Source organism: Dermacentor variabilis, chromosome 2 (genome assembly GCF_050947875.1).
Source record: "Dermacentor variabilis isolate Ectoservices chromosome 2, ASM5094787v1, whole genome shotgun sequence".
Taxonomy (NCBI): Eukaryota; Metazoa; Arthropoda; class Arachnida; order Ixodida; family Ixodidae; genus Dermacentor; species Dermacentor variabilis.
Window position 1 is genome coordinate 19327132 of NC_134569.1, and position 21030 is coordinate 19348161.

The window sequence follows — 21030 nt, forward strand, 5'->3', positions numbered from 1 at the left end:
TCGGCTCACCCGTGCCCCCCCCCCCCCCCCCACCTCTACGCTTTCACTCGCACATACAGCATGCGGCGCGCGGTCACGATGTTATCGCCCTTGGACTTTATAAGGAACTTGATGGCGACGGCAGTAAATTGCCTGGAGTGTCCATATAATTGCTATCGTAATAATATAATAAGAGTATCCGGCAACTGAAGCGTCCCGTGGCCCTTTACTTTCCGCAAAAGAAGTAACGAAATTGAACTTTCACCATGTGGCAATTCGCTGCGCCGCAACAATGTCTCTTTTTCTCTTTTGTGGGGCCGGAGCACTGAAATAAGAAAACGCCAAGGAAAGTGTGTCGGCCACAATCGAATGCCTACTTTGGGCACCTAATGTGACTACCAAAGGAATATCGAAGAAAACGTGAGACGCTTGGTCCACAGAGAAGCCATACGCATGCTGCTCGGTATCCTACACCGGCGAGACGAAGACTTTCCGGAGAGGTTGCGTTCAAGCGAACGCGTTGCAATCCGTCGTGTCCCCACAGTGACGGCGGCGAGCGACCATTGTTTCTTTTCCTCGTCTGCTAGCCAGAAAGTGTCCAAAACTCTGCTAGGCGGGAATCCACTCGGCCAGACAAAAACGAACACGCACCGAAGTGCGCCGCGCGGTGGTCGGGGCAACACGAGAAAAACGCATGCGCTCTGGCTGGCTCTGGCAGCCCGCGGGTAGCGAGAACAAGAAAATTGAAGAGGTTCAATGTGGTCCGCGCGAATAAGAGTCAAATTACATAAATAAAAAAGAACGTAGTTACCTTTGCTGGCTTTAGGGTCTTAACATGGATGCTTTGGCACAGGTGAATAAAATGTTGATATTCTTTTCTGTGACATGACGGCACAAATGAATCACCACAACGCTTCGTCTCATCGGATCTAGCTACGTGCTTTGTCTACTTGTCTGATAGTGTGTTGATTTGGCTTGTCGCGTCGTATGGTCCGATGCACGACTTTAGAAAAGTTAATGCACCTTTGATGTCCAAATGTTTATGACAACATTAAACCCACAAAGTTTCGGAATTTAAAATCTAAAGCACGATTTTGGAAATGTCAATGCACCTCCCGCATGAAAAGTTTATGAGAGCTTTACACCTATCAAGTTTCGGCATTCAGGCGCTCCGTAAGTTCGGCGGCCTCCGCGAGATGCCACGACGAGCCCGCTCGCCATCCAAACGCCCTTGAAACTTTGTCTTCGGATCGGACTCTTTGCGTTATGTGACTCCAGGTGCATGGGCGTTGCCGCGAAATCCAGCCTGAGTTTTCAATGTTTGCGCTGAAATGTCTTTTCGAGCGTGAAAAAGAGCCCCCCCCCCCCCCCCCCCCATTCTAGACAAAATCCAGAATGATTTCCGGCGCCGGGAGTTGTTTTGGTCGGCGGTGCATAACAGCGCGAAAAAATTTCGGAGGGGGCGGGGCTAAAGCCCCATGATCACCCCTCCCCCCCCCCCCCACTGGCTACGCCTCTTCTGAGGACCTTGTTGGTTGCGTGCTCGTCGCTGGACGGCTGTTGTCGATGGCAGCGCTGACCGACGGGACGAACCGCTGTGTTCGCTTATATGGCAAGTCACCACATCGTCATCTATCAGTTCTAGCGGAATATTTACTTCGCCCACGCGTCTTAAAATTATAATATTCTCGTGAATAACCCTTCGCCTCTATAATTTTTCCCACGCCGACTTGTGTTGGAGTACTGACGTTTGTCGGCTAGAACCGATTTTTCCGTGGATTTAATTCATTATTGCCACCGTTAGAGCGCATGTGCACCAAGCAAGTGTGTGAAACCTTGTTGTGCGAGTTGATAGATTTCACGGACGTACACGTGACTACAACCTCTCAGGGATGTAAGAGAGCCGCTTCGGGAACAGCAACACTGTCACTGTCTTTCACAGCTTTCATAGTATACCACACCGCTTGGTTAAAGATTGAAAATCGATCTGCTTTTGACGGCCTGGATTGTCGTACTCGTCGGAAACGGAATTTGGGTGTTAGACCATTTGACAGTGACGATGATGTTTATTTGCATCAGTACATGACGCGAGGTGCATGCAGAAAAAGCTGCCACATCGACAGCTTGACGAAGCCGCAGGCCCCTGCATTGGCGTTTGCGCGGCGTTAGCAAGCACAAAGCATCATTGTTTACAAATGCCATTTACACAAAATTGAGCATCGCGAACCATGCGAAGCAAATGAAGAAAAGAAGATGTGCTCTAACAGGGCATAGTCAAAAACATCTCCAACCAATAAGGATAAAAAAGCAATGATACGCTCAACGGTATCGCAACTGTTCAAAAAACACGAGGGTGGGAAAGATATGATCAAAACACACGCTGTAACAATAACATTTCTCATACAAACTAAACAAACGAAAAACCAAGAAATATAAGCGATACAATTGGACTAGTTTGTTTCGATAAGGAAACATTTGCGAAAGCCAGGGAAACAATCTAGTGCAGACAGAAATAACTATACAGAGCTTTAAAAGAGATATTTTCCAATCCGTTGGTTTCGTTGTGTAGTTTATTCAGTAACCTTGGCAGGTTGTTACGAATAGGTTGTTGTCCGTATGTCGCTCTAACGGTTTCTACTTTCCAAAAGTGTCTGGTCCTTGTCGTATATGTTGTAATGTTGATTTTTAAATCCGATAGTGTTCTCAGAAAGCTGGCTCCATTTTTTATTTCTTGTTTGTATGCTCTACAGAGTCGATAATCGTACAGACTGGCAATTGGCATTATATTGTATCTTATAAAACATTCACGTGTATGAACATATTTTGGAACATTTTCTACGACTCGTAAGAATTTTCTTGCAGTGCATAACGTTTTTCCAAATTTCCCTGTGGGGTCCAAACTAAGTGACAGTAGTTTAGACTAGAAAGAAACAGTGTGTTGAAAATCAGCATCATTATTTTTGTTGGCAGTATATGATTGTTACGCTAAACAAGCCCGATTGTTTGAGATAATTTTGTCGCCTGGTAATTTACATGCATATCCCAAGATAAGTTTTCTTGAAAGATAACACCTAAAGTTTTAAAGTACGGAACTATATCGACAAACGTTAAACTTAGCAATATAGGCGTATTAATTATTACGCTTTTATTTTTGCTTCGGAAAATTATTGCTTTTGTTTTGTTTGTGTTTATTTTAAGACTATTTTTACGTGTCCATTCATGCAATCTTTGAAGGATTAAGTTTGCTGCTGATCAATTTGCAAGTGCATAATGGCAATTTTCCGCCATCAGCTTTAAAGGAACCGTTTGGCTGTATCTTGAAGGGAGACTCCGAAAGTTCAAATGTGTCTATGGGCGATTTGGCACGACTGCGAGACGATAGGAATGCAATCCTCATTCGTCGGGTGTTTGATGTCGAAGTGTCGGCTCTGCAGATACGGCAACTATTGTACACGCTTTGCCGAAACAGACGCGAAAAGCCTTCGTCGAGTATGTGTACGCGTTCTACTGGCTTCCGACCCACATATTATAGGTGTCCGACGTTCCTCATGCCAAACTAATACATTCACGGACGTGTTCGCAGTCGCCTCGCATTGCTCAGAATGCCTCATGTAGGGCGCTTAGTTTACTTAATGTTTTTTTTTTTTTTCAGACGTAGCTTATTTTGAAGAAGTGTGGTATGGAGATCCCCCCATAGCGGTTATCGCTAATCTCGCTTATGCACGCAAATCCGAATGAGATTTAACCGATGTTTACCAACGCTTGTTTTCGGGCCGAGTTGGTGCTACCCATAACTACTGGTGTTGCTTGCTTTCTTTCATTCAATAGTTTACTTCCTTTCTCTCTTCTTTTTGAAGGGAGCGCGGGGAGGAAGTAACTGAGGAAAATCAGCAGTGATTTAGAAAAGTACCTCAATCCTCAAGTGTTCCTCAGCCACTACGCGTTTGCACGCCTAAAACGTAGCGCGCTGGAACGCGTTCTTAAAGATTCAGACTCGCATACCGTGCCTGCGTGCGCTGGTAGCATCCAGTGTGAGCCAGACAGCCACGCCAGCACCTTCACCGCGAAGATTAGAAAGCCACCGCAGCCGCAATTGATAAGGGATGGGGCTGTGCCAAGAGCCGAACGAAACCCTTCTTGGGTTGCGGCCAACACGCGAGCGTCGTTCGTCGAACACAGGCGCACGCATAAGGGCGCTGCAGTCCAGACGTTCCGACACGTGGCGCGCTGTAGCGACGCCCCATATTTAACACTTGCCGGAATTCACTCAGAGCCGAAAAACGAGAGAGAGAGAGAGAGAGAGAGAGAGAGAGAGAGAGAGAGAGAAAGTGCGTAAAGGATGTATTCACAGGAGGTAGGTACAACAACGACGATAATTTATTCTCTAATCCGACTCCGCTCTTGATTTTTCGAACCTGTGACGTTACTGTTCGTTATTAATACTATGTGAAAAAGAGTAGACGTCACTATCATAGTTGGCTAAATCCCGTATTTCATTTTAATATGTTCAAATAATTGGGCAGACCTCATGTATGACCGGAGGTTGTATTGTGCACGGTGTTGGATGCTCGGACTCATCTCATCAAGTGTGCTTGAGAGAAATGCCACGTGCTCTCTCTCTCTCTCTCTCTCTCTCTCTCTCTATATATATATATATATATATATATATATATATATATATATATATATATATATATATATATATATATATATATATATATATATATATATGGTCTCGCTGCTGTTTGAGGATTATCAGTCTCCTGAATATGTTTAAAAGAACCAGGGCCGTGAAAACAACTGAGATACATTTTTCATGACATTAAAAACAATATTATCGACAGATTGCTGAATAGAAGAGCGCAAACAGAAAGACGGGACAGGACGAAGTGCTGACATCCAACACGATTTTATCGCCATAGGGAACCCGAGCTCAAGTTCGGGCGCGCGACGACAGCGCGCACTGCGGCTCCAGCGAGCGAGCCGTGCAAAACTGGGGACAGGTGGCGCCCGCGCAGCCAGGCGCAGCCAGTTTGCAGGCGGCCACTGCACGTGCGCGCTATTCAGTCGAGCCGGGCCACTGGGGCGCCGCGCCGCCAGCTGGGAACGTTGTCAAAAGGCTTCTTGCGCGAAGTTGAATTGTACATTCAGTATTGGTGCAGTTACTTCACTGAAGCAGCATGAATGTTTTTCTAACTCATTTGGGAAGAGGTCCGAGACATTTTGTTCTAGGCGTCTCTTTGGCTTTCCGCTTGGCTTGCCCCATTTCTGGGGCTGGCTGGTGCATGAATTTACTTCTTTATTGTTGACGTAAATGCACACCGCAGCTGCGTGCTTACACTGAGCCGTAATGCCAGCTTTGCAGGTGCATCTGCCTTCTCGAACGCAAGAATTCCGCTTTTCATGGCACGAACACTGCAGCTATGAAAAAAAAAAAATGATAAGGCTGAGACAGTGAAGCCATTTGCCACTACTTTTCAAATGCAGCTGCCTTCCAAACTTGCCTCTACAAATAGTCAGCAACAAGGCATGGTGCGCATTTCAAAAGCTGACTCCAAGTTTGGACCTCTGCCACAATACTGCAGGCTGCCCTATAAAGCGAAAGGCAACATAATATGCTTACGTTTAGTAATATAAACACTCAGCACATTGTTTCGAGTGTGCGTTCACTAGCGCGCTAATTACGCGAGCGCATCACGCGCACGATATCATATCGCGCCTTTAATTCTGCACCACTCACACTGAACCGCGTTCGCGCAGCAGGTTTTATGCGCCTGTAAAGCCGATACGTCAACGAAGTGAGCAGTTCAACCGGCTTTGCAGTGCTCAACTTTCAGCTGCCTCGCCGCCAAGTCAGTGGGTGATGCTCCAACGGGCGAAGCACAAGTGTTGTATCTTCCCAGGCTTTTCAGTGGGATGCCATGGCTGTACAATTATTTTCTTTTTCGCGCGCCGCAAACGTTCGTCCCCGACAGTAGACGACAACAACTGTAAGGCTGCCATATCAAAACAACTAAAGCATATGCTTCATATTCGACAACGCAGGACATCGAGAGTGTGCGGCTTCATTTCGCAGTGTGCATAGATAATCAGTATTTTTAACGTATGACAGAATGACACTCATCTCGAGGTACACGTCGTACACGATGTTGTCGCTCACTTGTGAAATACATTTCGCATTGAGCTGTGCATCGTTGCCGTTGATTGTCTGCTCCACAGAGTATACGTGACTGACGAGCTTTTCTCCTTTTAACAAGTTGGCTTTCCTGAAATAGCTGTCCAGCTGGCCGATCTTTTTGAAGCCGCACTGACGGCGATACATTGTGACGCGCCGCACGTGCAACGCGAGGAGAGGGCCCTGCACGTGCACAAAAAGCGGGCGGCTGCAGCGCGGCGCAGCAGAAATGCGCAGCGGATATTCCCAGTTTCGATTTTTTTGCCACAGATGGCGCTACCCGTCAGGAGGAGTTAGAGTTACTGTATATGTTGCCAAAGGTAGCATATACAGGAACACTAGGAGTGGCGCCGCTCGCGGTGCTTGGGTAGCCTATACAGCGCGTATTTACAAACTAGCGCAGCTTGCGCTAATTTGTAAACACCGACAGCCACACGTGCTACACAGCGCGTCCTAACCGCGCGCTTCGTGTGGCCGAGCATGAACTCTGACCTCCGCCGGCGGGCACATGACTGCCTCCTGTGCCAGCGCGCGAAGAATACCCGACACACAAAGCCACCGATACAACTTTTTCGGCTACCAGACGTTTGTTTCCACCACGTGCACGTGGACATCATTGGCCCCTTTCCTACATCCCGTAGTGCTGGATGTATCTTCACTTGTGCGCACCGGCACACCCTCTGGCCAGAAGCGCTCCCGCTACAAGGCGTTGCCGCAGCTACCATGGCGTCAACATATTTAAGAGGCTGAATTTCCCGTTTTGGCTGTCGAAGCGTCGTCACCACCGACCGTGGACGTGAATTCGAATGCGATTTCTTCCGCGAGCTGCCAAACCTGTTTGGTGTCCGTCACATCCAACGACGGTCTTTCCCCCGTCCGCCAATGGTGTATGGTGGGCCTGATGCACCGTCAGCTCACAGCTGCCCTCGTAGCACTCAGTGCCCTCTGGGTCGACGAACTTCCCCTCGTCCTCCTCGGCATCCGCTGTGAAATTGAGGAAGACCTCAGGTGCATGGCAGCTGAGATGGTTTACGGCACGACCCTGCGACTACTCGGCGAATTTTAGAGCGCAGCTAGGCGCCCGTTCCGGCGGCGTGCGTCGGCGTAACCGAGCGAACGAGCACAGCGAAGGATGAAAGAGCGAACGCGGAGCGCAGCGGGGGATGAAAGGCGGCGATAGCGTGAGAAGAAAAGCGTAGTGACGCGCAAGACGGGCTCTGCGGCGACGATAACCACAAGGTGGGGCCAGAGTAGCGTGCGTCGTCTATTCACCGATGACGCCATCGATACTATATACGGAAACAAAGCTCTGCACGATCGGATGTCTGTCTGCGGCGGCTGCTGTGAATCGCGCGTCACCCACGCGCTGCCTATCGCGATCTCCCTATTTGCAAGGCATTCGCGCCACACTTCGCTTCGTTTGTAACGTGCCGCATGAGACAGTCTGTCCGCGCCAGCCAATATATCGTGAAAACACGTATAGTAGAGCTGCGCTCAAATTTTGCATTTGTCGGTGAATTTTTTCGCCCCACTATCTTCGGCGCCGCTTAACCCGCAGGGCTATGTGGAACAGCTGAGGCTACTTCAGTGATTGCGACCGACTTCACGGACGCTTTCCACTCGAGACGTCTTTGTGAGCAAGGACCTCGCCGCGTCGACCCACGTTTTCGTCCGCCGGAAAGGCGTTGGACTGTTTCTCGCGCCACGTTATGACGGCCCATTTCTTGTTTTCCACCGAGATAAGAAGACGCTCGCCAACCGTGTTATTGGCCGTGACGGGGTTGTGGCACTCGATCGCGTCGAGCCAGCGTTTACATCGAGCGCAGCGCTCACATCAGCGCCACATGACGCCTCGGCCTGTACTTGTGCGCTGTGGCGCCGGGACAATCCATCCCTCGCAAACGGGGTACTCGTCCGGTGTCTCCAGCAGTAGACTTTTTTTCTTCCTTGGGGAGGGGAGCACCGTGTAGCAGCCCCACTTGGCCACGCTCCTGCGCCATGCTTGCGCTCCTCGAGGCTCGCGCTCGGGATAATAGAAAATCTGTTCTTGTTTTCTATTCTGGACGATCGTCTACCAGTCGGCCTCGCCCACGACGCGTCTCGTGCTCTATAGGACCTCATTTCGATCCCTATAGCGTGGCAAGTAATCTGGAATACTTCACTCTTACATTTTTTTTGTAAGCAAAATGTAGTGTACAGAATTGTATTAAGTAGGCAGCCTCATGCAAACACCAAAAGTGTCGCGCAAGTTTTGTTTTGAAACATTTATTTACATGCTTTGTGTAACAGGAACAGTGTGGGATTATGCTGTCATATTATATCGTATTTTTATATATTTATTCACAAGGCACTGAATATGCAAAACACATAAATAAGTTTGTTTTGTTTGATGCAACATTCGGAACAAGTAGGAGATATGTATACGAAAGATTTCGTGTCTTTAATGACACGCAATAAACGCCGGAAATGCAACCAACGTTTGGCAGCAGCCACAAATTGCTGGACCGTGATACATAACTAACCGAGCATCTGCGCGTTCTCTATCTGACATCAGTGCTTTGGTGCATGTATATTGCTGTGCGATCTTACCTCGCGATCGCCGTATAGGGCATACTTTTTACTCATCTTCACACATTAACCCGCCGAGGCTGCTCAGTGGCTATGGTGTTGGTCTACTGAGCACGAGGACGCGGGATCTAATCCCGGCCACGGCGGCCGCATTTCGATGGGGGTGAAAACGTCCTTGTGCTTAGATATAGGTGCACGTTAAAGAGCCCCAGGTGGTCGAAATTTCAGGAGTCCTCCACTACGGCGTGCCTCATAATCAAAGTGATCTTGGCACGTAAAACCACATAATGAAATTTTTTCTTCGCACATTAAAAACAGACACGATTCCCGTCATCAAATAAACATTCTCAGAGCCATTGTCGTATCAAAATTACTTGCTAGAGCTCAGTGAAATGTATTTTAAATGCAGCAGTGGCGTAGCTACTGAAGGAATAGAAATGGCACGCTGCAGCCTGCACGAACTGAAACTCGAGCCTCAAACGGGCAACGTCTTATCTGGTCTTATCTTACCCCGAGATGTACTCGATATTCACTTGTTTGTGCAGCGTGGCCGCAACTTTTGTTTCGCTTACTTTCGTACAAAGCACTGAGAGCACGAGTAAATGACACCTGCCGCGCTTCCGATTCAAACGACGATTAAAAAAGGGGGCGTGAAGCCGCACTCGGCAAAAGCACAGCCATAACTGGCTCGACTAAGAACGTGGCTTGTTTCTGCTTGCCATCGCCGCTTTTTTGTAGTCGCTTCATATTCGCAAAGTTATAGAACGCTAATTTTTGGTTCTTTTTATTTCATATTTGATTAAATTTTGTGCAACAAATGTTGATGAGGCTCGGCATTGGCAGCAGCGTCCGTTTTTAACCAAAGCAGCGCTTTTGATGATGAGACTTAATTAACGACTGCGGCGCCATCATTGGCGTTGACACGAAACTGGCCCCAGTGTCCGGGGCGCCTGCTATTGCTAGAACTTAACCACTGTGACGATGGACCGCACAGTACCGATGGTGTAAGCTGCTGTTGCGATGAACTAAAAGAAAGCGAAGTACGCGCAATTGGGTATCGCTTCATCAGAGGAGAAATTAGACACAAGCCATGCGGACCATGATTACTGCTATGCACAAGTTCATTTAAGCGTCAGGAAGGTTACGCTGCTAAGGCGCCGACCGTGGGACACATGATTTTACTTTTACTTTTTCCTAAGTTTATGTTTAGACCCTGTTAAAATTTGTATCATTTATTTGCCTAATGCTTCGCTTTGAATGTTTGCCTTTACCCCTTTTGGTATTTTGTTTTCAATCAGTCCAATGTGGCCAATCCCCCTCGTGGGTACCAGCCATGTTTTCAGACAACAACAATGACACACACGCGCCTGCCAACCGCCATCAGGCCAAAGTGAGTCTGTTTAAATCATCACCAGCAGTAACGTCTTCAACCGTCACTGGCGAATAATAATGCAGCCAGAAAGCGAAAACAGCGCTTTTCTGAATTGGTCTGCACGTCATCTTCTATTGGGAAGGATAAGGCCCAAGACGCTCAATGGCGGCGCAGTCACTGTTCGAAAATGGCAGCACCTATGCGGTGGCGTTGAAGAGTTCACCATGCTTGAGTAAGAAAAAATATTTTTCCACAAACGTTATTTCAAATGGCCGAGCTTGCTATAAACATTACGGGAAACACTGGAAGTCGTCATCATTAGTTTACAACGCTGACTCGCGCTGAGTGCCGATGGCATTTCTGTTGCTAACTCAATCAGCTGAGCCAAAAGTGTTCAGCATACAGCGTGTGCATTCGCACACGCGTCGTTCTTAGCAGAGGCACACGTCTTCGCCTCGCAGCCGTAGCAGCCGCAGCAGCCGCAGCCGCAGCAGCAGGAGCGTCCTCGTTGCGGCCGACCGAGCAGCCCTGGGCCCCGTGGCACCGCCAGCCGCCGTCGTGGCGACGCCGCCCAGTCCGCCGAGCCCGACGGCCGCCGCGGCCGCCGTCGTGCAGCCGCAGGCCTCGTCGCTCGTGCTGGCCACCCCGTCCAGCCTGGTGGCGGCCAAGGACTCGCGGTGGCTCCAGCTCGAGGTGTGCCGCGAGTACCAGCGGAACAAGTGCTCGCGCCAAGATGCCGAGTGCAAGTTCGCCCACCCTCCGCCCAACGTGGAGGTGCAGAACGGACGCGTGATCGCCTGCTACGACTCCATCAAGGTGAGCCAAAGAAAACGGATCGCTGTATCGCGGGGCGCGCGCGCGGCGGATACATTTTTAGCCCGGCGGTGTGTCACCGAGTCGCCTGCGGAGGAGGTTGCTATTCCGGGAGGGCGCCGCCTTTTTCTTGCGCCCCTAGCTTGTTTAGTCTTGCTCGAGCCGAGCCTCTTTTTTGGCTCGGCCGGGAGGCGCTTTTCGTATTTCGGGAAACCCTGGTCCGGCAGCCACTGGCCGACGAGCGCCATCTTGGTCCGCCCGCAGACGGCTTTGCGCCTGCGACTTGCGCAACCGGCCGCCGCCCTTGAGCGTGTGTCGCGTGCTGGCGACGAGGATGTCCGCTCGTTACGAGGCTCGCGCGCAGGAAACGGCGGCAGCCAACTCCCGCCCATTGTTTCAAAATGATACGGGAACCGTGGCTCCCGCGACAACGCGGCTTTGCTTGGCGCGTGGCTTAACGTCAGTCGTCTTCAGCCACCTGCGTTGCCCTATTCGCCTCCGCCAGTTTTACGCGTCTTGAATACAAAATCGCGTCACGCCACATTCAAGCGACAGGCAGACCCTGTCGCGTCGCGGCAACCACATGAACGCGGCGTCGCGAAAAAAGAAAAAAAAGAACGTAGTGACACACTTTTATTGTTATCCGAATAAAATTTTAACCAGAGTATACTAGATAGTATTAATGCGCTCTCATCGCGAGTAAAAAATGCGTTCCATGTCGCTAGCGTGATACGCTATGGCGCCCTCTGGTACGTAGAAATCAAAGCTCTTTCGCGGCTCTCGGTGACGTCTCAGGCCTAACAACGTCTAAACAAACAACTGATTTCCATAACAACGACAGTAAATTACCTATACTTTGCGCTCACCGTGAGATTAAAGAAAAGGCGACGGCTAATTTTACCACTTGCTTGTTACGGTGGAGAGCAGCGGGTAGACTCGTCGGTGGTGTGTTGCGCAATCCGGAAGCCGCCGCGTGGGCTTCCGGGCGACAAGCGACATTTTCTGGCTGGCCAGAAGCCGGCGACGCGACAAGCGCCTTCCGCGACGGCAATACTTGTCGCTGGAAAGTCATATGATTGTGATTAAACATGTTTTCATAAGCCAGAAAAGGCGCGATAAATTAAGGAAAGATGGCTGGCGACGCAAGCATCCTGTACTAGGTCGCTGGATTTTGAGATTATCGATGAAACGAGGGTCGCATGCTAACGAGCCCCAGCCTATCGGGCTTTTGTGCGCACAATCACTCTCAGAAAATCCTTCGATATCGGTGACATGACGTACTGGCTTGTGGGAAACATTTCTTTGCTCTGCGAGTCACCGAAACTTGATCGTCATATAAATGCGAATGTAGTCTTGGAAGAACAGCGTAACACACTGTCTTGCTCTTATAGCAAGCCCATTGTACAGGTCCGGCACGCCAGGACGCGTATGCATAGTCATCTTCCTAAACATTTCTTTTCGGTTATGCTTAAATGAGAAAGTTCTTCGTCTTCAAAATCGAATTTGTTTGTAGCGCGCTTTGCTGCTCGCATATTTCTTTTTTCCACACTGAATAAAAGTGCAGCAGCCGGCGTCGGCACCGGAACGACAGTGCGCTTCCTTGTGCTTATGCGAACAGATTAGCTTCATATCTTCTTTTCTCTTCGTCCTTTCTACTCTGTTCCCCCTCCCCCAGTGCAGAGCAGCCATTTAACCGAATAATTACTCTGGTTAACCTCTCTGTCTTTCTCTATCTAGAACTCAAAGTAGTTTGTCTTTACCGATAACTATGCACGAACAGACGCTCTCAAAATCCATGACGTCAGGCAACCTGCTGCCGAAACTTGAAGTTGGTATTACAACGCGTCTCGAGTTCAATTCTTTTCGCTCTTATCAAGTCTCGTCTGACGCCAAGAGTGACCGCCTTGGTATTTCAGAAGCGTAATTCACTAAAAGGTTAACTTGATACGTACCCCTTCAGCGTCTTTTTAAGAGCTGTCGCTGCAGAAGTTTATCAGAGCTAGTGAACTCACGGACACGCAAGCGGACAATCCGGCGAAATGCCAGCTAGAGCGATGGTTTGACTTTGCACTATAATGAAAGAAACTTTGTGTTAAGTGTGCGCTTGCTTAAACGTGGAAGTATGAGCCAACTGGCCCGGCAACAACACGTTATTTAAAGCTATAGCTGCCCTGACGACAAGCTTTTATTGCCGCCTGTTCTCGCAGCAGAAAGGGCGATGGAGAGAGAGAAAGAAAGTAAAGGACATAGATCCGTGGCGTAAAGTGCCAGGTTGTTCCGACGCACGGAGCAGGAATTTGACGCAAACACGTGGGCTATTAACGTGCTCCTGATTGGTCCACGCTGATCGTAGCTAGCTTCCACTTCGGCGCAGTATTTCGAGACAGAGCATGGATGAAGTGTTGCTTGTGTTGGCATGGGCCCATCAAATTGCCGAATTAACTAAGTCACCGGCTCAATTGCAGCAACTGCGCAAATGACCTTTCAGTAAAACAGTCGCTCTTCTGAACTCATCGCGACTAAATGTTTGCGAGATTATGTAGTGACGATGGCTTTATGTACCAGGTTGCTAAAATTTTTAAGACATTAAAATGACATTTAGGTGACAGAAATTCAATTCACTTCCGGATCTTTAGGGAGCCACCACATGGTCCGAAAATTTTAACGTGAACGATTAGCGTGAGATATAAACATCTTGAACATTTTGAATGCAAAATGCGAAAGGAAATATGGTCGCCGATGCAGAAAATGGGTGGAATACTTCAGTCTACGGGCGACTGTGTTAGCGAGCTTCACGAACCTGCACATCAAAGGTCGTATTCGCCAATAATCGAGCACCTAATCGGCTGTGCCAACTATACTGAGAGCACCTATATCTAGGCATCGATACATCGCGACGAATCACGCAAGAGAGTATAATTGGTTTCGTTCCTGATCGCTCCTGTTCTGGTCGACACACGTTTCGACTTTACCTGCTGCGTCTCTTTTAGAACCAGTGTTATTATTAGCTTTTCGATTATCGAATCCATCAGAAGAACAGCGACGCGAGATTAGCTAGACCGAGTTTATCAGCCTCGACTTAACAGGGAGAAGTAAGGACAGGGCTTGTTGGTGCTCCATCTTGTTAAACGAGATGGCAAGAAAGTAGGGATGAAGACCAGCTCTTGTTTTCGTCCCTCCTTTTCTGCCGTCCTTTGTCTCATTTCGCGCTATTTAACAACAATTTGACAGAGAGCGCGGAATTCAGTGCTGTAGTTCTACCCACTTTGTTTCTACCATACGAATGCCAAATGTACTTTTATGCAAAGCATACCTCGTAGTCCTCGTAAACCCGTAGTCCTCCATAAAGAATGCAACAAAATCCCAATAAAGAAAGGCGTCAGGCAGGGAGATACGATCTCTCCAATGCTATTCACAGCGTGTTTACAGGAGGTATTCAGAGACCTGGATTGGGAAGAATTGGGGATAAGAGTTAATGGAGAATACCTTAGTAACTTGCGATTCGCTGATGATATTGCCTTGCTTAATAACTCAGAGGACCAACTGCAATGCATGCTCACTGACCTGGAGAGGAAAGCCGAAGGGTGGGTCTAAAAATTAATCTGCAGAGAACTAAAGTAATGCTTAATAGTCGCGGAAGAGAACAGCAGTTTACGATAGGTAGCGAGGCACTGGAAGTAGTAAGGGAATACATCTACTTAGGACATGTAGTGACTGTGGATCCGGGTCATGAGACTGAAATAATCAGAAGAATAAGAATAGGCTGGGGTGCGTTTGGCAGGCATTCTCAGATCACGAACAGCAGGTTGCCATTATCCCTCAAGGGAAAAGTGCATAACAGCTGTGTCTTACTAGTATTCATGTACGGGGCAGAAACCTGGAGGCTTACGAAAAGGGTTCTACTTAAATTGAGGACGACGCAACAAGCTATGGAAAGAAGAATGATAGGTGTAACGTTAAGGGATAAGAAAAGAGCAGATTGGGTAAGGAAACAAACGCGAGTTAATGACATCTTAGTTGAAATCAAGAAAAAGAAATGGACATGGGCAGGACATGTAATGAAGAGGGAAGATAACCGATGGTCATTAAGGGTTACGGACTGGATTCCAAGGGAAGGGAAGCGTAGCAGGGGGCGGCAGAAAGTTAGGTGGGCGGACGAGATTAAGTTTGCAGGGACAACATGGCCACTACTAGTACATCACCGGGGTAGTTCAAGAAGTATGGGAGAGGCCTTTGCCCTGCAGTGGGCGTAACCAGGAAGATGATGATGATGATGATGATGATGACGACCTCGAAGAGCGAGCTTCTTGGCGAGATTTGAATGCTGCCGGGCTAGTATTAAGAAGAAGAAAAAAATGGCGCACTTCTTCCAGTCTCTCCTAAAATGCCCCACGGTGTGTTTCATTTGTGCCCCGTGGTTTGCATGATCAACTTGATTTCATGCTTACAGCACAGATAATTGCAGATGTTTGCGACAGGGATATTGACCGTAGGCTGATCTAGCATTGAAATCATTGCCGGCTGTTGCTCCGTCCTATTGCCGCCTTTTGAGAGTGGCAGCTAAATGCGGAAGGTTGGCTGCACGCCGTGGGAGACAGCAGAAGCAGAGTGAACGCGGCATCACGCAGACGCCGCCGAGTGGCGAGCCCACACGAAAGCGACGCCATTCGCACGAGCATCCGACTCGCTTTTCAGGTGAAGGATTTTGCGAAAGCACAACGTTGTGGCATGTGGTGCGACCTCGCATGTCAGACGGGATGGTTAATATTGAAAGCGAAAACTGCTGCTGTCACGGTTAATAAGTTACCCACGTTTCGGGACCGGCTCGGTCCGTTCTTCAGGGGATGAAGCTGCCGAAGAAACAGCGTCGAAGGAACAGTGCTACCGCGTTCTACAGTATAAATGGCGGTCCTAGTTACAGCAGCCACAGACTGGCCGATGTGTGCAACCAAAACGCGGATCGTGGCGTGATTTTTGCAGCGCCCGTATCGTTATTCCTAATAATAATAAAAAAAAAACGCGGCTCGTCAAACGTTGCGGCTCGTCTTCAATATCCGGAGAAGCGCAGGCGGTCCAGTGCTCGCCGTCGCGCACGGAACGGACGGCTCCAAGAGGGCCCCCTCTCGCGTTCCCATCGCTGTGTCTTGACCGCGTGCGAACCCGTTCTCAACGGGGTCCGTTGGTTACTTGACGCTGCCCCCGTGACGGCGATTGTCCGTGCGGGGCTATTCATCGGCTCTCCTCTACGCGGGGCCAATGAATGGCTCGCGTATCAATGAACTCCTCGTCCTGACGGGAAGGAGTTGCGTCGAAAGCGCAACGCCACTAATCCGGGAGGGGGCGACAATGGCGGCGCGAGGGGGATGCCACAATGGCGGCGCCCAGTTAATAGCAGCACTTTCATTACGGCGCGCCCCTACTCGGGCGGCCACGCCCGAGTAGGGGCGCGCCGCGCCCAGCAGCAGCGTAGAGGGTCCCCGCTGCCGCCGTCGCGCCACATTACGACTATAGCCGGCGTTGGCGCTGCAGCAGCGCCCTCTCATCCATTGTATCGCCGCTGCATGCGCGTACTGGACGAAAACAGGCATGTTCTCTTGCATTTTTAAGTCGCGGTGGATCGACCGTAGTTAGGCAGTTCTGAAGTTGCGATGGCTGTTCTAGTATCCGCTGGTATTTTCAACCACAATCGATCTTCCGCCACCAGCCCAGACTGCTCGCGGAATTACCAGCAGGGACTAGTCTGAAATATGCGGCAATTCACACAAAACCTGGGCACGCGCATCTTGTGATGGCACGCCGGAAAGATCGGCCACGTACGTCGGCGTCTTGTGTGCTGGTCAAGGGCGAATGAGGCCAAGGTTTCTCAATTGGCGCACCCTCCGCTCCCAGAACGGGCCAAGTGGCACTTCCGAGTCGCCACATGCTTCGGGGCGTCCCATGGAGGGCGTCCTCAAGGCGTCCCATGGAGTAAATTGTTTGGAATCTCAAGAAGAATTTCACCATCGTGCCCTAACGTTATTCTTTGCATTTAATGACCCGACAGCCGCGTGATAAAATTATTTGTCCACGCGAACACCTACACTAAAGGAACGCCGCACTGTGAAGTCAACAATCAGCGTAGCAGAATAAGCGAAGGGGGACAGAAGAGGGCGTTCTCGTTTTCGCCCAACAAAACGGTGCGAGGCAACCCAACTATATATGGTCTCCTGTAATTATTCAATATTCTGGGGACCGTAATCCAACCCGCGCCAATTACTTTGAAGTGCCTTCGAGATTGACTGGCCTTTCCCACGGGAAAGCAACCTGGCCGGAGTGACGTTACCACCGGCCCTGCTTTTGTTACTCCCAAGGTTCGACCGGCGAGCATAGAACATGCTTATAAACGGACACTAAAGTGAAAACGCTTCCCATTCTTGAATTTCGCGCCTAAACCTCAGCGCCTTGTGTCGAATACCTACTGGTATTTAGGCCGTCGTGACGCAGTGAGTGTTCTCGAAACTTGCTCCTACAGGATGGAGTGTAGCTCCGCTTTTACCCATCGACTGTACATGCCTGAGCAGGCGACGTTAAAATGATGACGCTGCGCAGTGAGCCGCCCATCTTTCGTCTGCTCTGTCTCGCCAAGCCGCCTGTCGCGGTAAGAGATATCGTAGAAACCCAGTTTACTGTAACACAGCGCCATTTATATTAAATGCGAAGTATTTCTTGGCGAACATTTGCCACTTTGACAGTATCTATCTATCTAGCTAGCCGCCTACGTCTTGTTGCTCTCATGGTCGTTTCGTTAACTTGGTATGTAACAAAATTGGCATGGTATGAAAAGAGTGTATGGCGAACATAAATGATAGGTCATGACATGCGTGTCATGTAGGTCGTGAAACAGCCGCCTACATCTTGGTGCTCTCCTGGTAGTTTCGTTAATTTCGTAGGATCCCCACACACTGATTCGCATAACATCGATTCCCACAGGGCGTGGAATCTGCCGGCTTTTTCTTCTTTCCTTTAGCGACCTTTTAAGGCCGTGCCGGCCCATGAAGGAATCGAGGCAATCGACCCAGTCGCTCTTGTAGGCCCTGTTAACTCACTCATTGTTATTTGTGAATGCTCCGTATAAACGTGTCTTTTTCTCAAGTCCTACTTTCCAACAGTGCCCACAGAAACAGTTCTGTATTGTGTGCGTGTGTGTGGTTTTTTCATTCGTTTTCTCTCTCTTACTTGTCGCATACCGTTGCCCCTCCCCCAGTACAGGGTAGCCAACCGGACATAATCTCTGGTTAACCTCCCCGTCTTTCTTTTGCCTTACCCTCTCTCTCTCTCTCTCTCTCTCTCTCTCTCTCTCTCTCTCTCTCTCTCTCTCTCTCTGGCTGTCAACTAGTTAAAGTGGCGATTCACGTTACGCTAGTAAAAGAAAGAAAAGAGTGAGAAAAAAAAAGGCCTCACATCCTCGCTCATTGCTGTCAAACTGCTATCTGGATATCGTGTCAGGTTCAAACTGTCCTCGCTCGATCTGCAGCAGTCAGCAGGAAGCGTCCAGTGTCACTCCTGTGGCCTATTACGGCTGTCTACAATCGAAATTATCGCTTGCCATGCAGGGGCGCCCCCACTAGGGAAAGCCAAACGCCAGTTTTCGCGAGATCACGTTAGCACTGTGTAGGTATACCTGCAAATTAACCTGAAATAAAGCCTCACTCGTTATTTGGCGCACTTCATCAAGCACTGCGTATAACAGAGTTCCCACTGTGGCTGGGGCTGGCACTTTACGTAAGCGTATGATATCAACGGCTGCGTTGCAACCATATATGCTGTGTCTCGATATTTACAATGAACTAAACGCGCCAATGGCGTACCGTGGAAGAAAAAGCGTTTATCTGTGCTTCCCGATATACCGATAGTTTTATTTTAATGTTAACTGAATTTTTTTAATATCGCCTGTGACATTTAGCACAAATCGAATTATTGAGCTGGAATGCTCGAAGAGGTCTACGTTACTTAAACTGTTCGTCAGTATGCATAATGGACTGTTTAACAAGCAGTAATTTATTAACATTTCGATTAATTACTTAAGCGCACATGTTGCAATGCACGGATAGAAGCCAGTGATTTCACAAGGCGTATCCACTGAGGATGAATTTCGAAACTAGCACCAGTTTTGAGATAAACGCAGCCAAACTTGCAGTAAAAATGCACAACTAAAAAGGTTTAATGATACGAAATGCAGAGAGGTAGGCCTGAGATACATTCCTCTAGCCAGCTACTCTGCGTTGGCGGAAAGGGAAGAGGGAAGGAAAGAGGGAAGAAAAAAGGGCACGATGGGTGCCGATGATGAGGAAAGATATAGTAAGCTGTTTGGACAGCGATATGCTGTAAACAGCTATATGCTTTAAAGCATATAGTAAGCTGTTTGGACAACTTAAGGCCTACAGTCCAGGCCCGTGCTTCTTAAAAAATATAGTAAGGCCCGGATAGCCTTAATCTCGATTTAACGTCTGACCAAGGGCCCAAAATAACGACCTCCGACAGAGGTGGGCTGCCGAGGCGCGCAAGCACATTATTCAACTTTTGACGCTCTTCCACCTACTGAGGGCAGTCACGCCAGCACATGACCTATAGTCTCTTTCACATTGCACAGTTCACAGTCTGGTGACTCGGTGCGTCGCACGAGGTGCACCTACCCCCGCGCGAACGCCATCCCCAGCCAGCAGGCTGGCACAGCTGCGCTGAATTATGGGTGGTAGCCTAAATTTCATGGTGGGGTCCAATCTTGGAGTCGTCTGTGGCGATTATCCGGATTGTCTTAGTGCTTTTCTGTCTCTGTTCGGATCACACTTGAGAGAAGGCAGTTGGCGTCCGCTCTTAAAAATTCACAAAGCGCCTCTTTATGCATTGAAGCTCGAAAGTTAATTATCAATGTATCATCATCATCATCATCATCATCATCATTATTATTATTATTATTATTATTATTGTTATTATTATTAGTTTTTAAAACATGTACATTTGACAGGAAAGGGAAAGCGAGGAGCAGGCTGGCAACTGCCACCTGAAGGGGCACTACGCCTGCCTACTCTTCAGAAAGGAGGAGACAGAAACAGCAATGGAAGATAGGAAGGATAGGAGGAGAGAGGAAAGAAAGACGCACAGTATAGGTCACACGCAGTAGCGCCAGTCACTGCAGGTCACGCTACTAAAGAATATGTTAACTAGAAGAAATAGCGTCAATGCATTTCGTTGCAAATTGTGGGAACGCGTATCTCGAAACTGGTGTCATCCATAAAATTTGTTCCAAGTTGATTTGTCTTTAAAGTCAATGGCGACAATTGTTAATTTCGATATGTGAGGGAAGGTAATTAGTTTATAAGTTATTTCGAAAAGAATGGGTTAATTAGTAAGGCATTAACTTTCATTTCTCGTGCAAATAATGTCTGCCTCTGAGAGTAGTATAGCTCAAGGAGTATAATTATGCTATCTGCCATTGGCGATCTTTCAAAATTCAGTAGAACTTGAACATGACAACCCCGTATATAGTGCACGGGAGCTGCATGTGTCGTCTACTAGCACGTGGTACGGGCCATTGACAGCCAAGACAATGTTCATCTCCGACCATCACGTGTGGTGTATACCTCGATCGGCTCCGTCGTCGTGTCTTCCGCCACCGCCCGTGCGTAGGAGGTCGGTTCCAGTGGCACATCCGCATTGCGCTGCCATCCGGCGGAGAGCACGCGCTCCAAATCTGGAACGCTCGCCCTTCAGCCGGCAGAGGTGCCACGCATTCCGCGCAGCGACACTCGACGTCTGTCGTGGCCGCCATGTTTTGGTCACCACCTATTGGAATTCATCATCAGAAGCGAGCACCCGCAGATGAAAGCGAATTCTTGTATATATACTATGCATAAGTGTCGAACCGGAGCTCTTATGGGTTCGGTTCAGGTTACGGTTCAGAAATTTCGATTCGATTCGGGTTCAGCCTCCTGAACGGAGAAAATAACTATTTGAATCGTTTGAAATCGGTTTGTGTGCTTCCACTTTAGCAGGCATTGATCGATTAATGAAAAGCTGAGCAACAAAGTTTGATTAATGCTCCCAGCGCGGCCTCTCGGTCATCTTAAACTCACCGAGAATTGCC

At 48.8% G+C, this 21030-nt stretch overlaps 1 protein-coding gene across 1 annotated transcript in view; it reads left to right on the top strand.

Annotated features, from left to right (window-relative positions):
• Nucleotides 1–21030, top strand: part of LOC142570268 (uncharacterized) — a 140097-nt gene that overhangs the window by 44123 nt on the left and 74944 nt on the right. The window contains exon 3 of the mRNA XM_075678666.1: nucleotides 10533–10910. Within this exon, the coding sequence (XP_075534781.1) occupies nucleotides 10533–10910 (378 nt within the window). The remainder of the gene's footprint in view (nucleotides 1–10532; nucleotides 10911–21030) is intronic.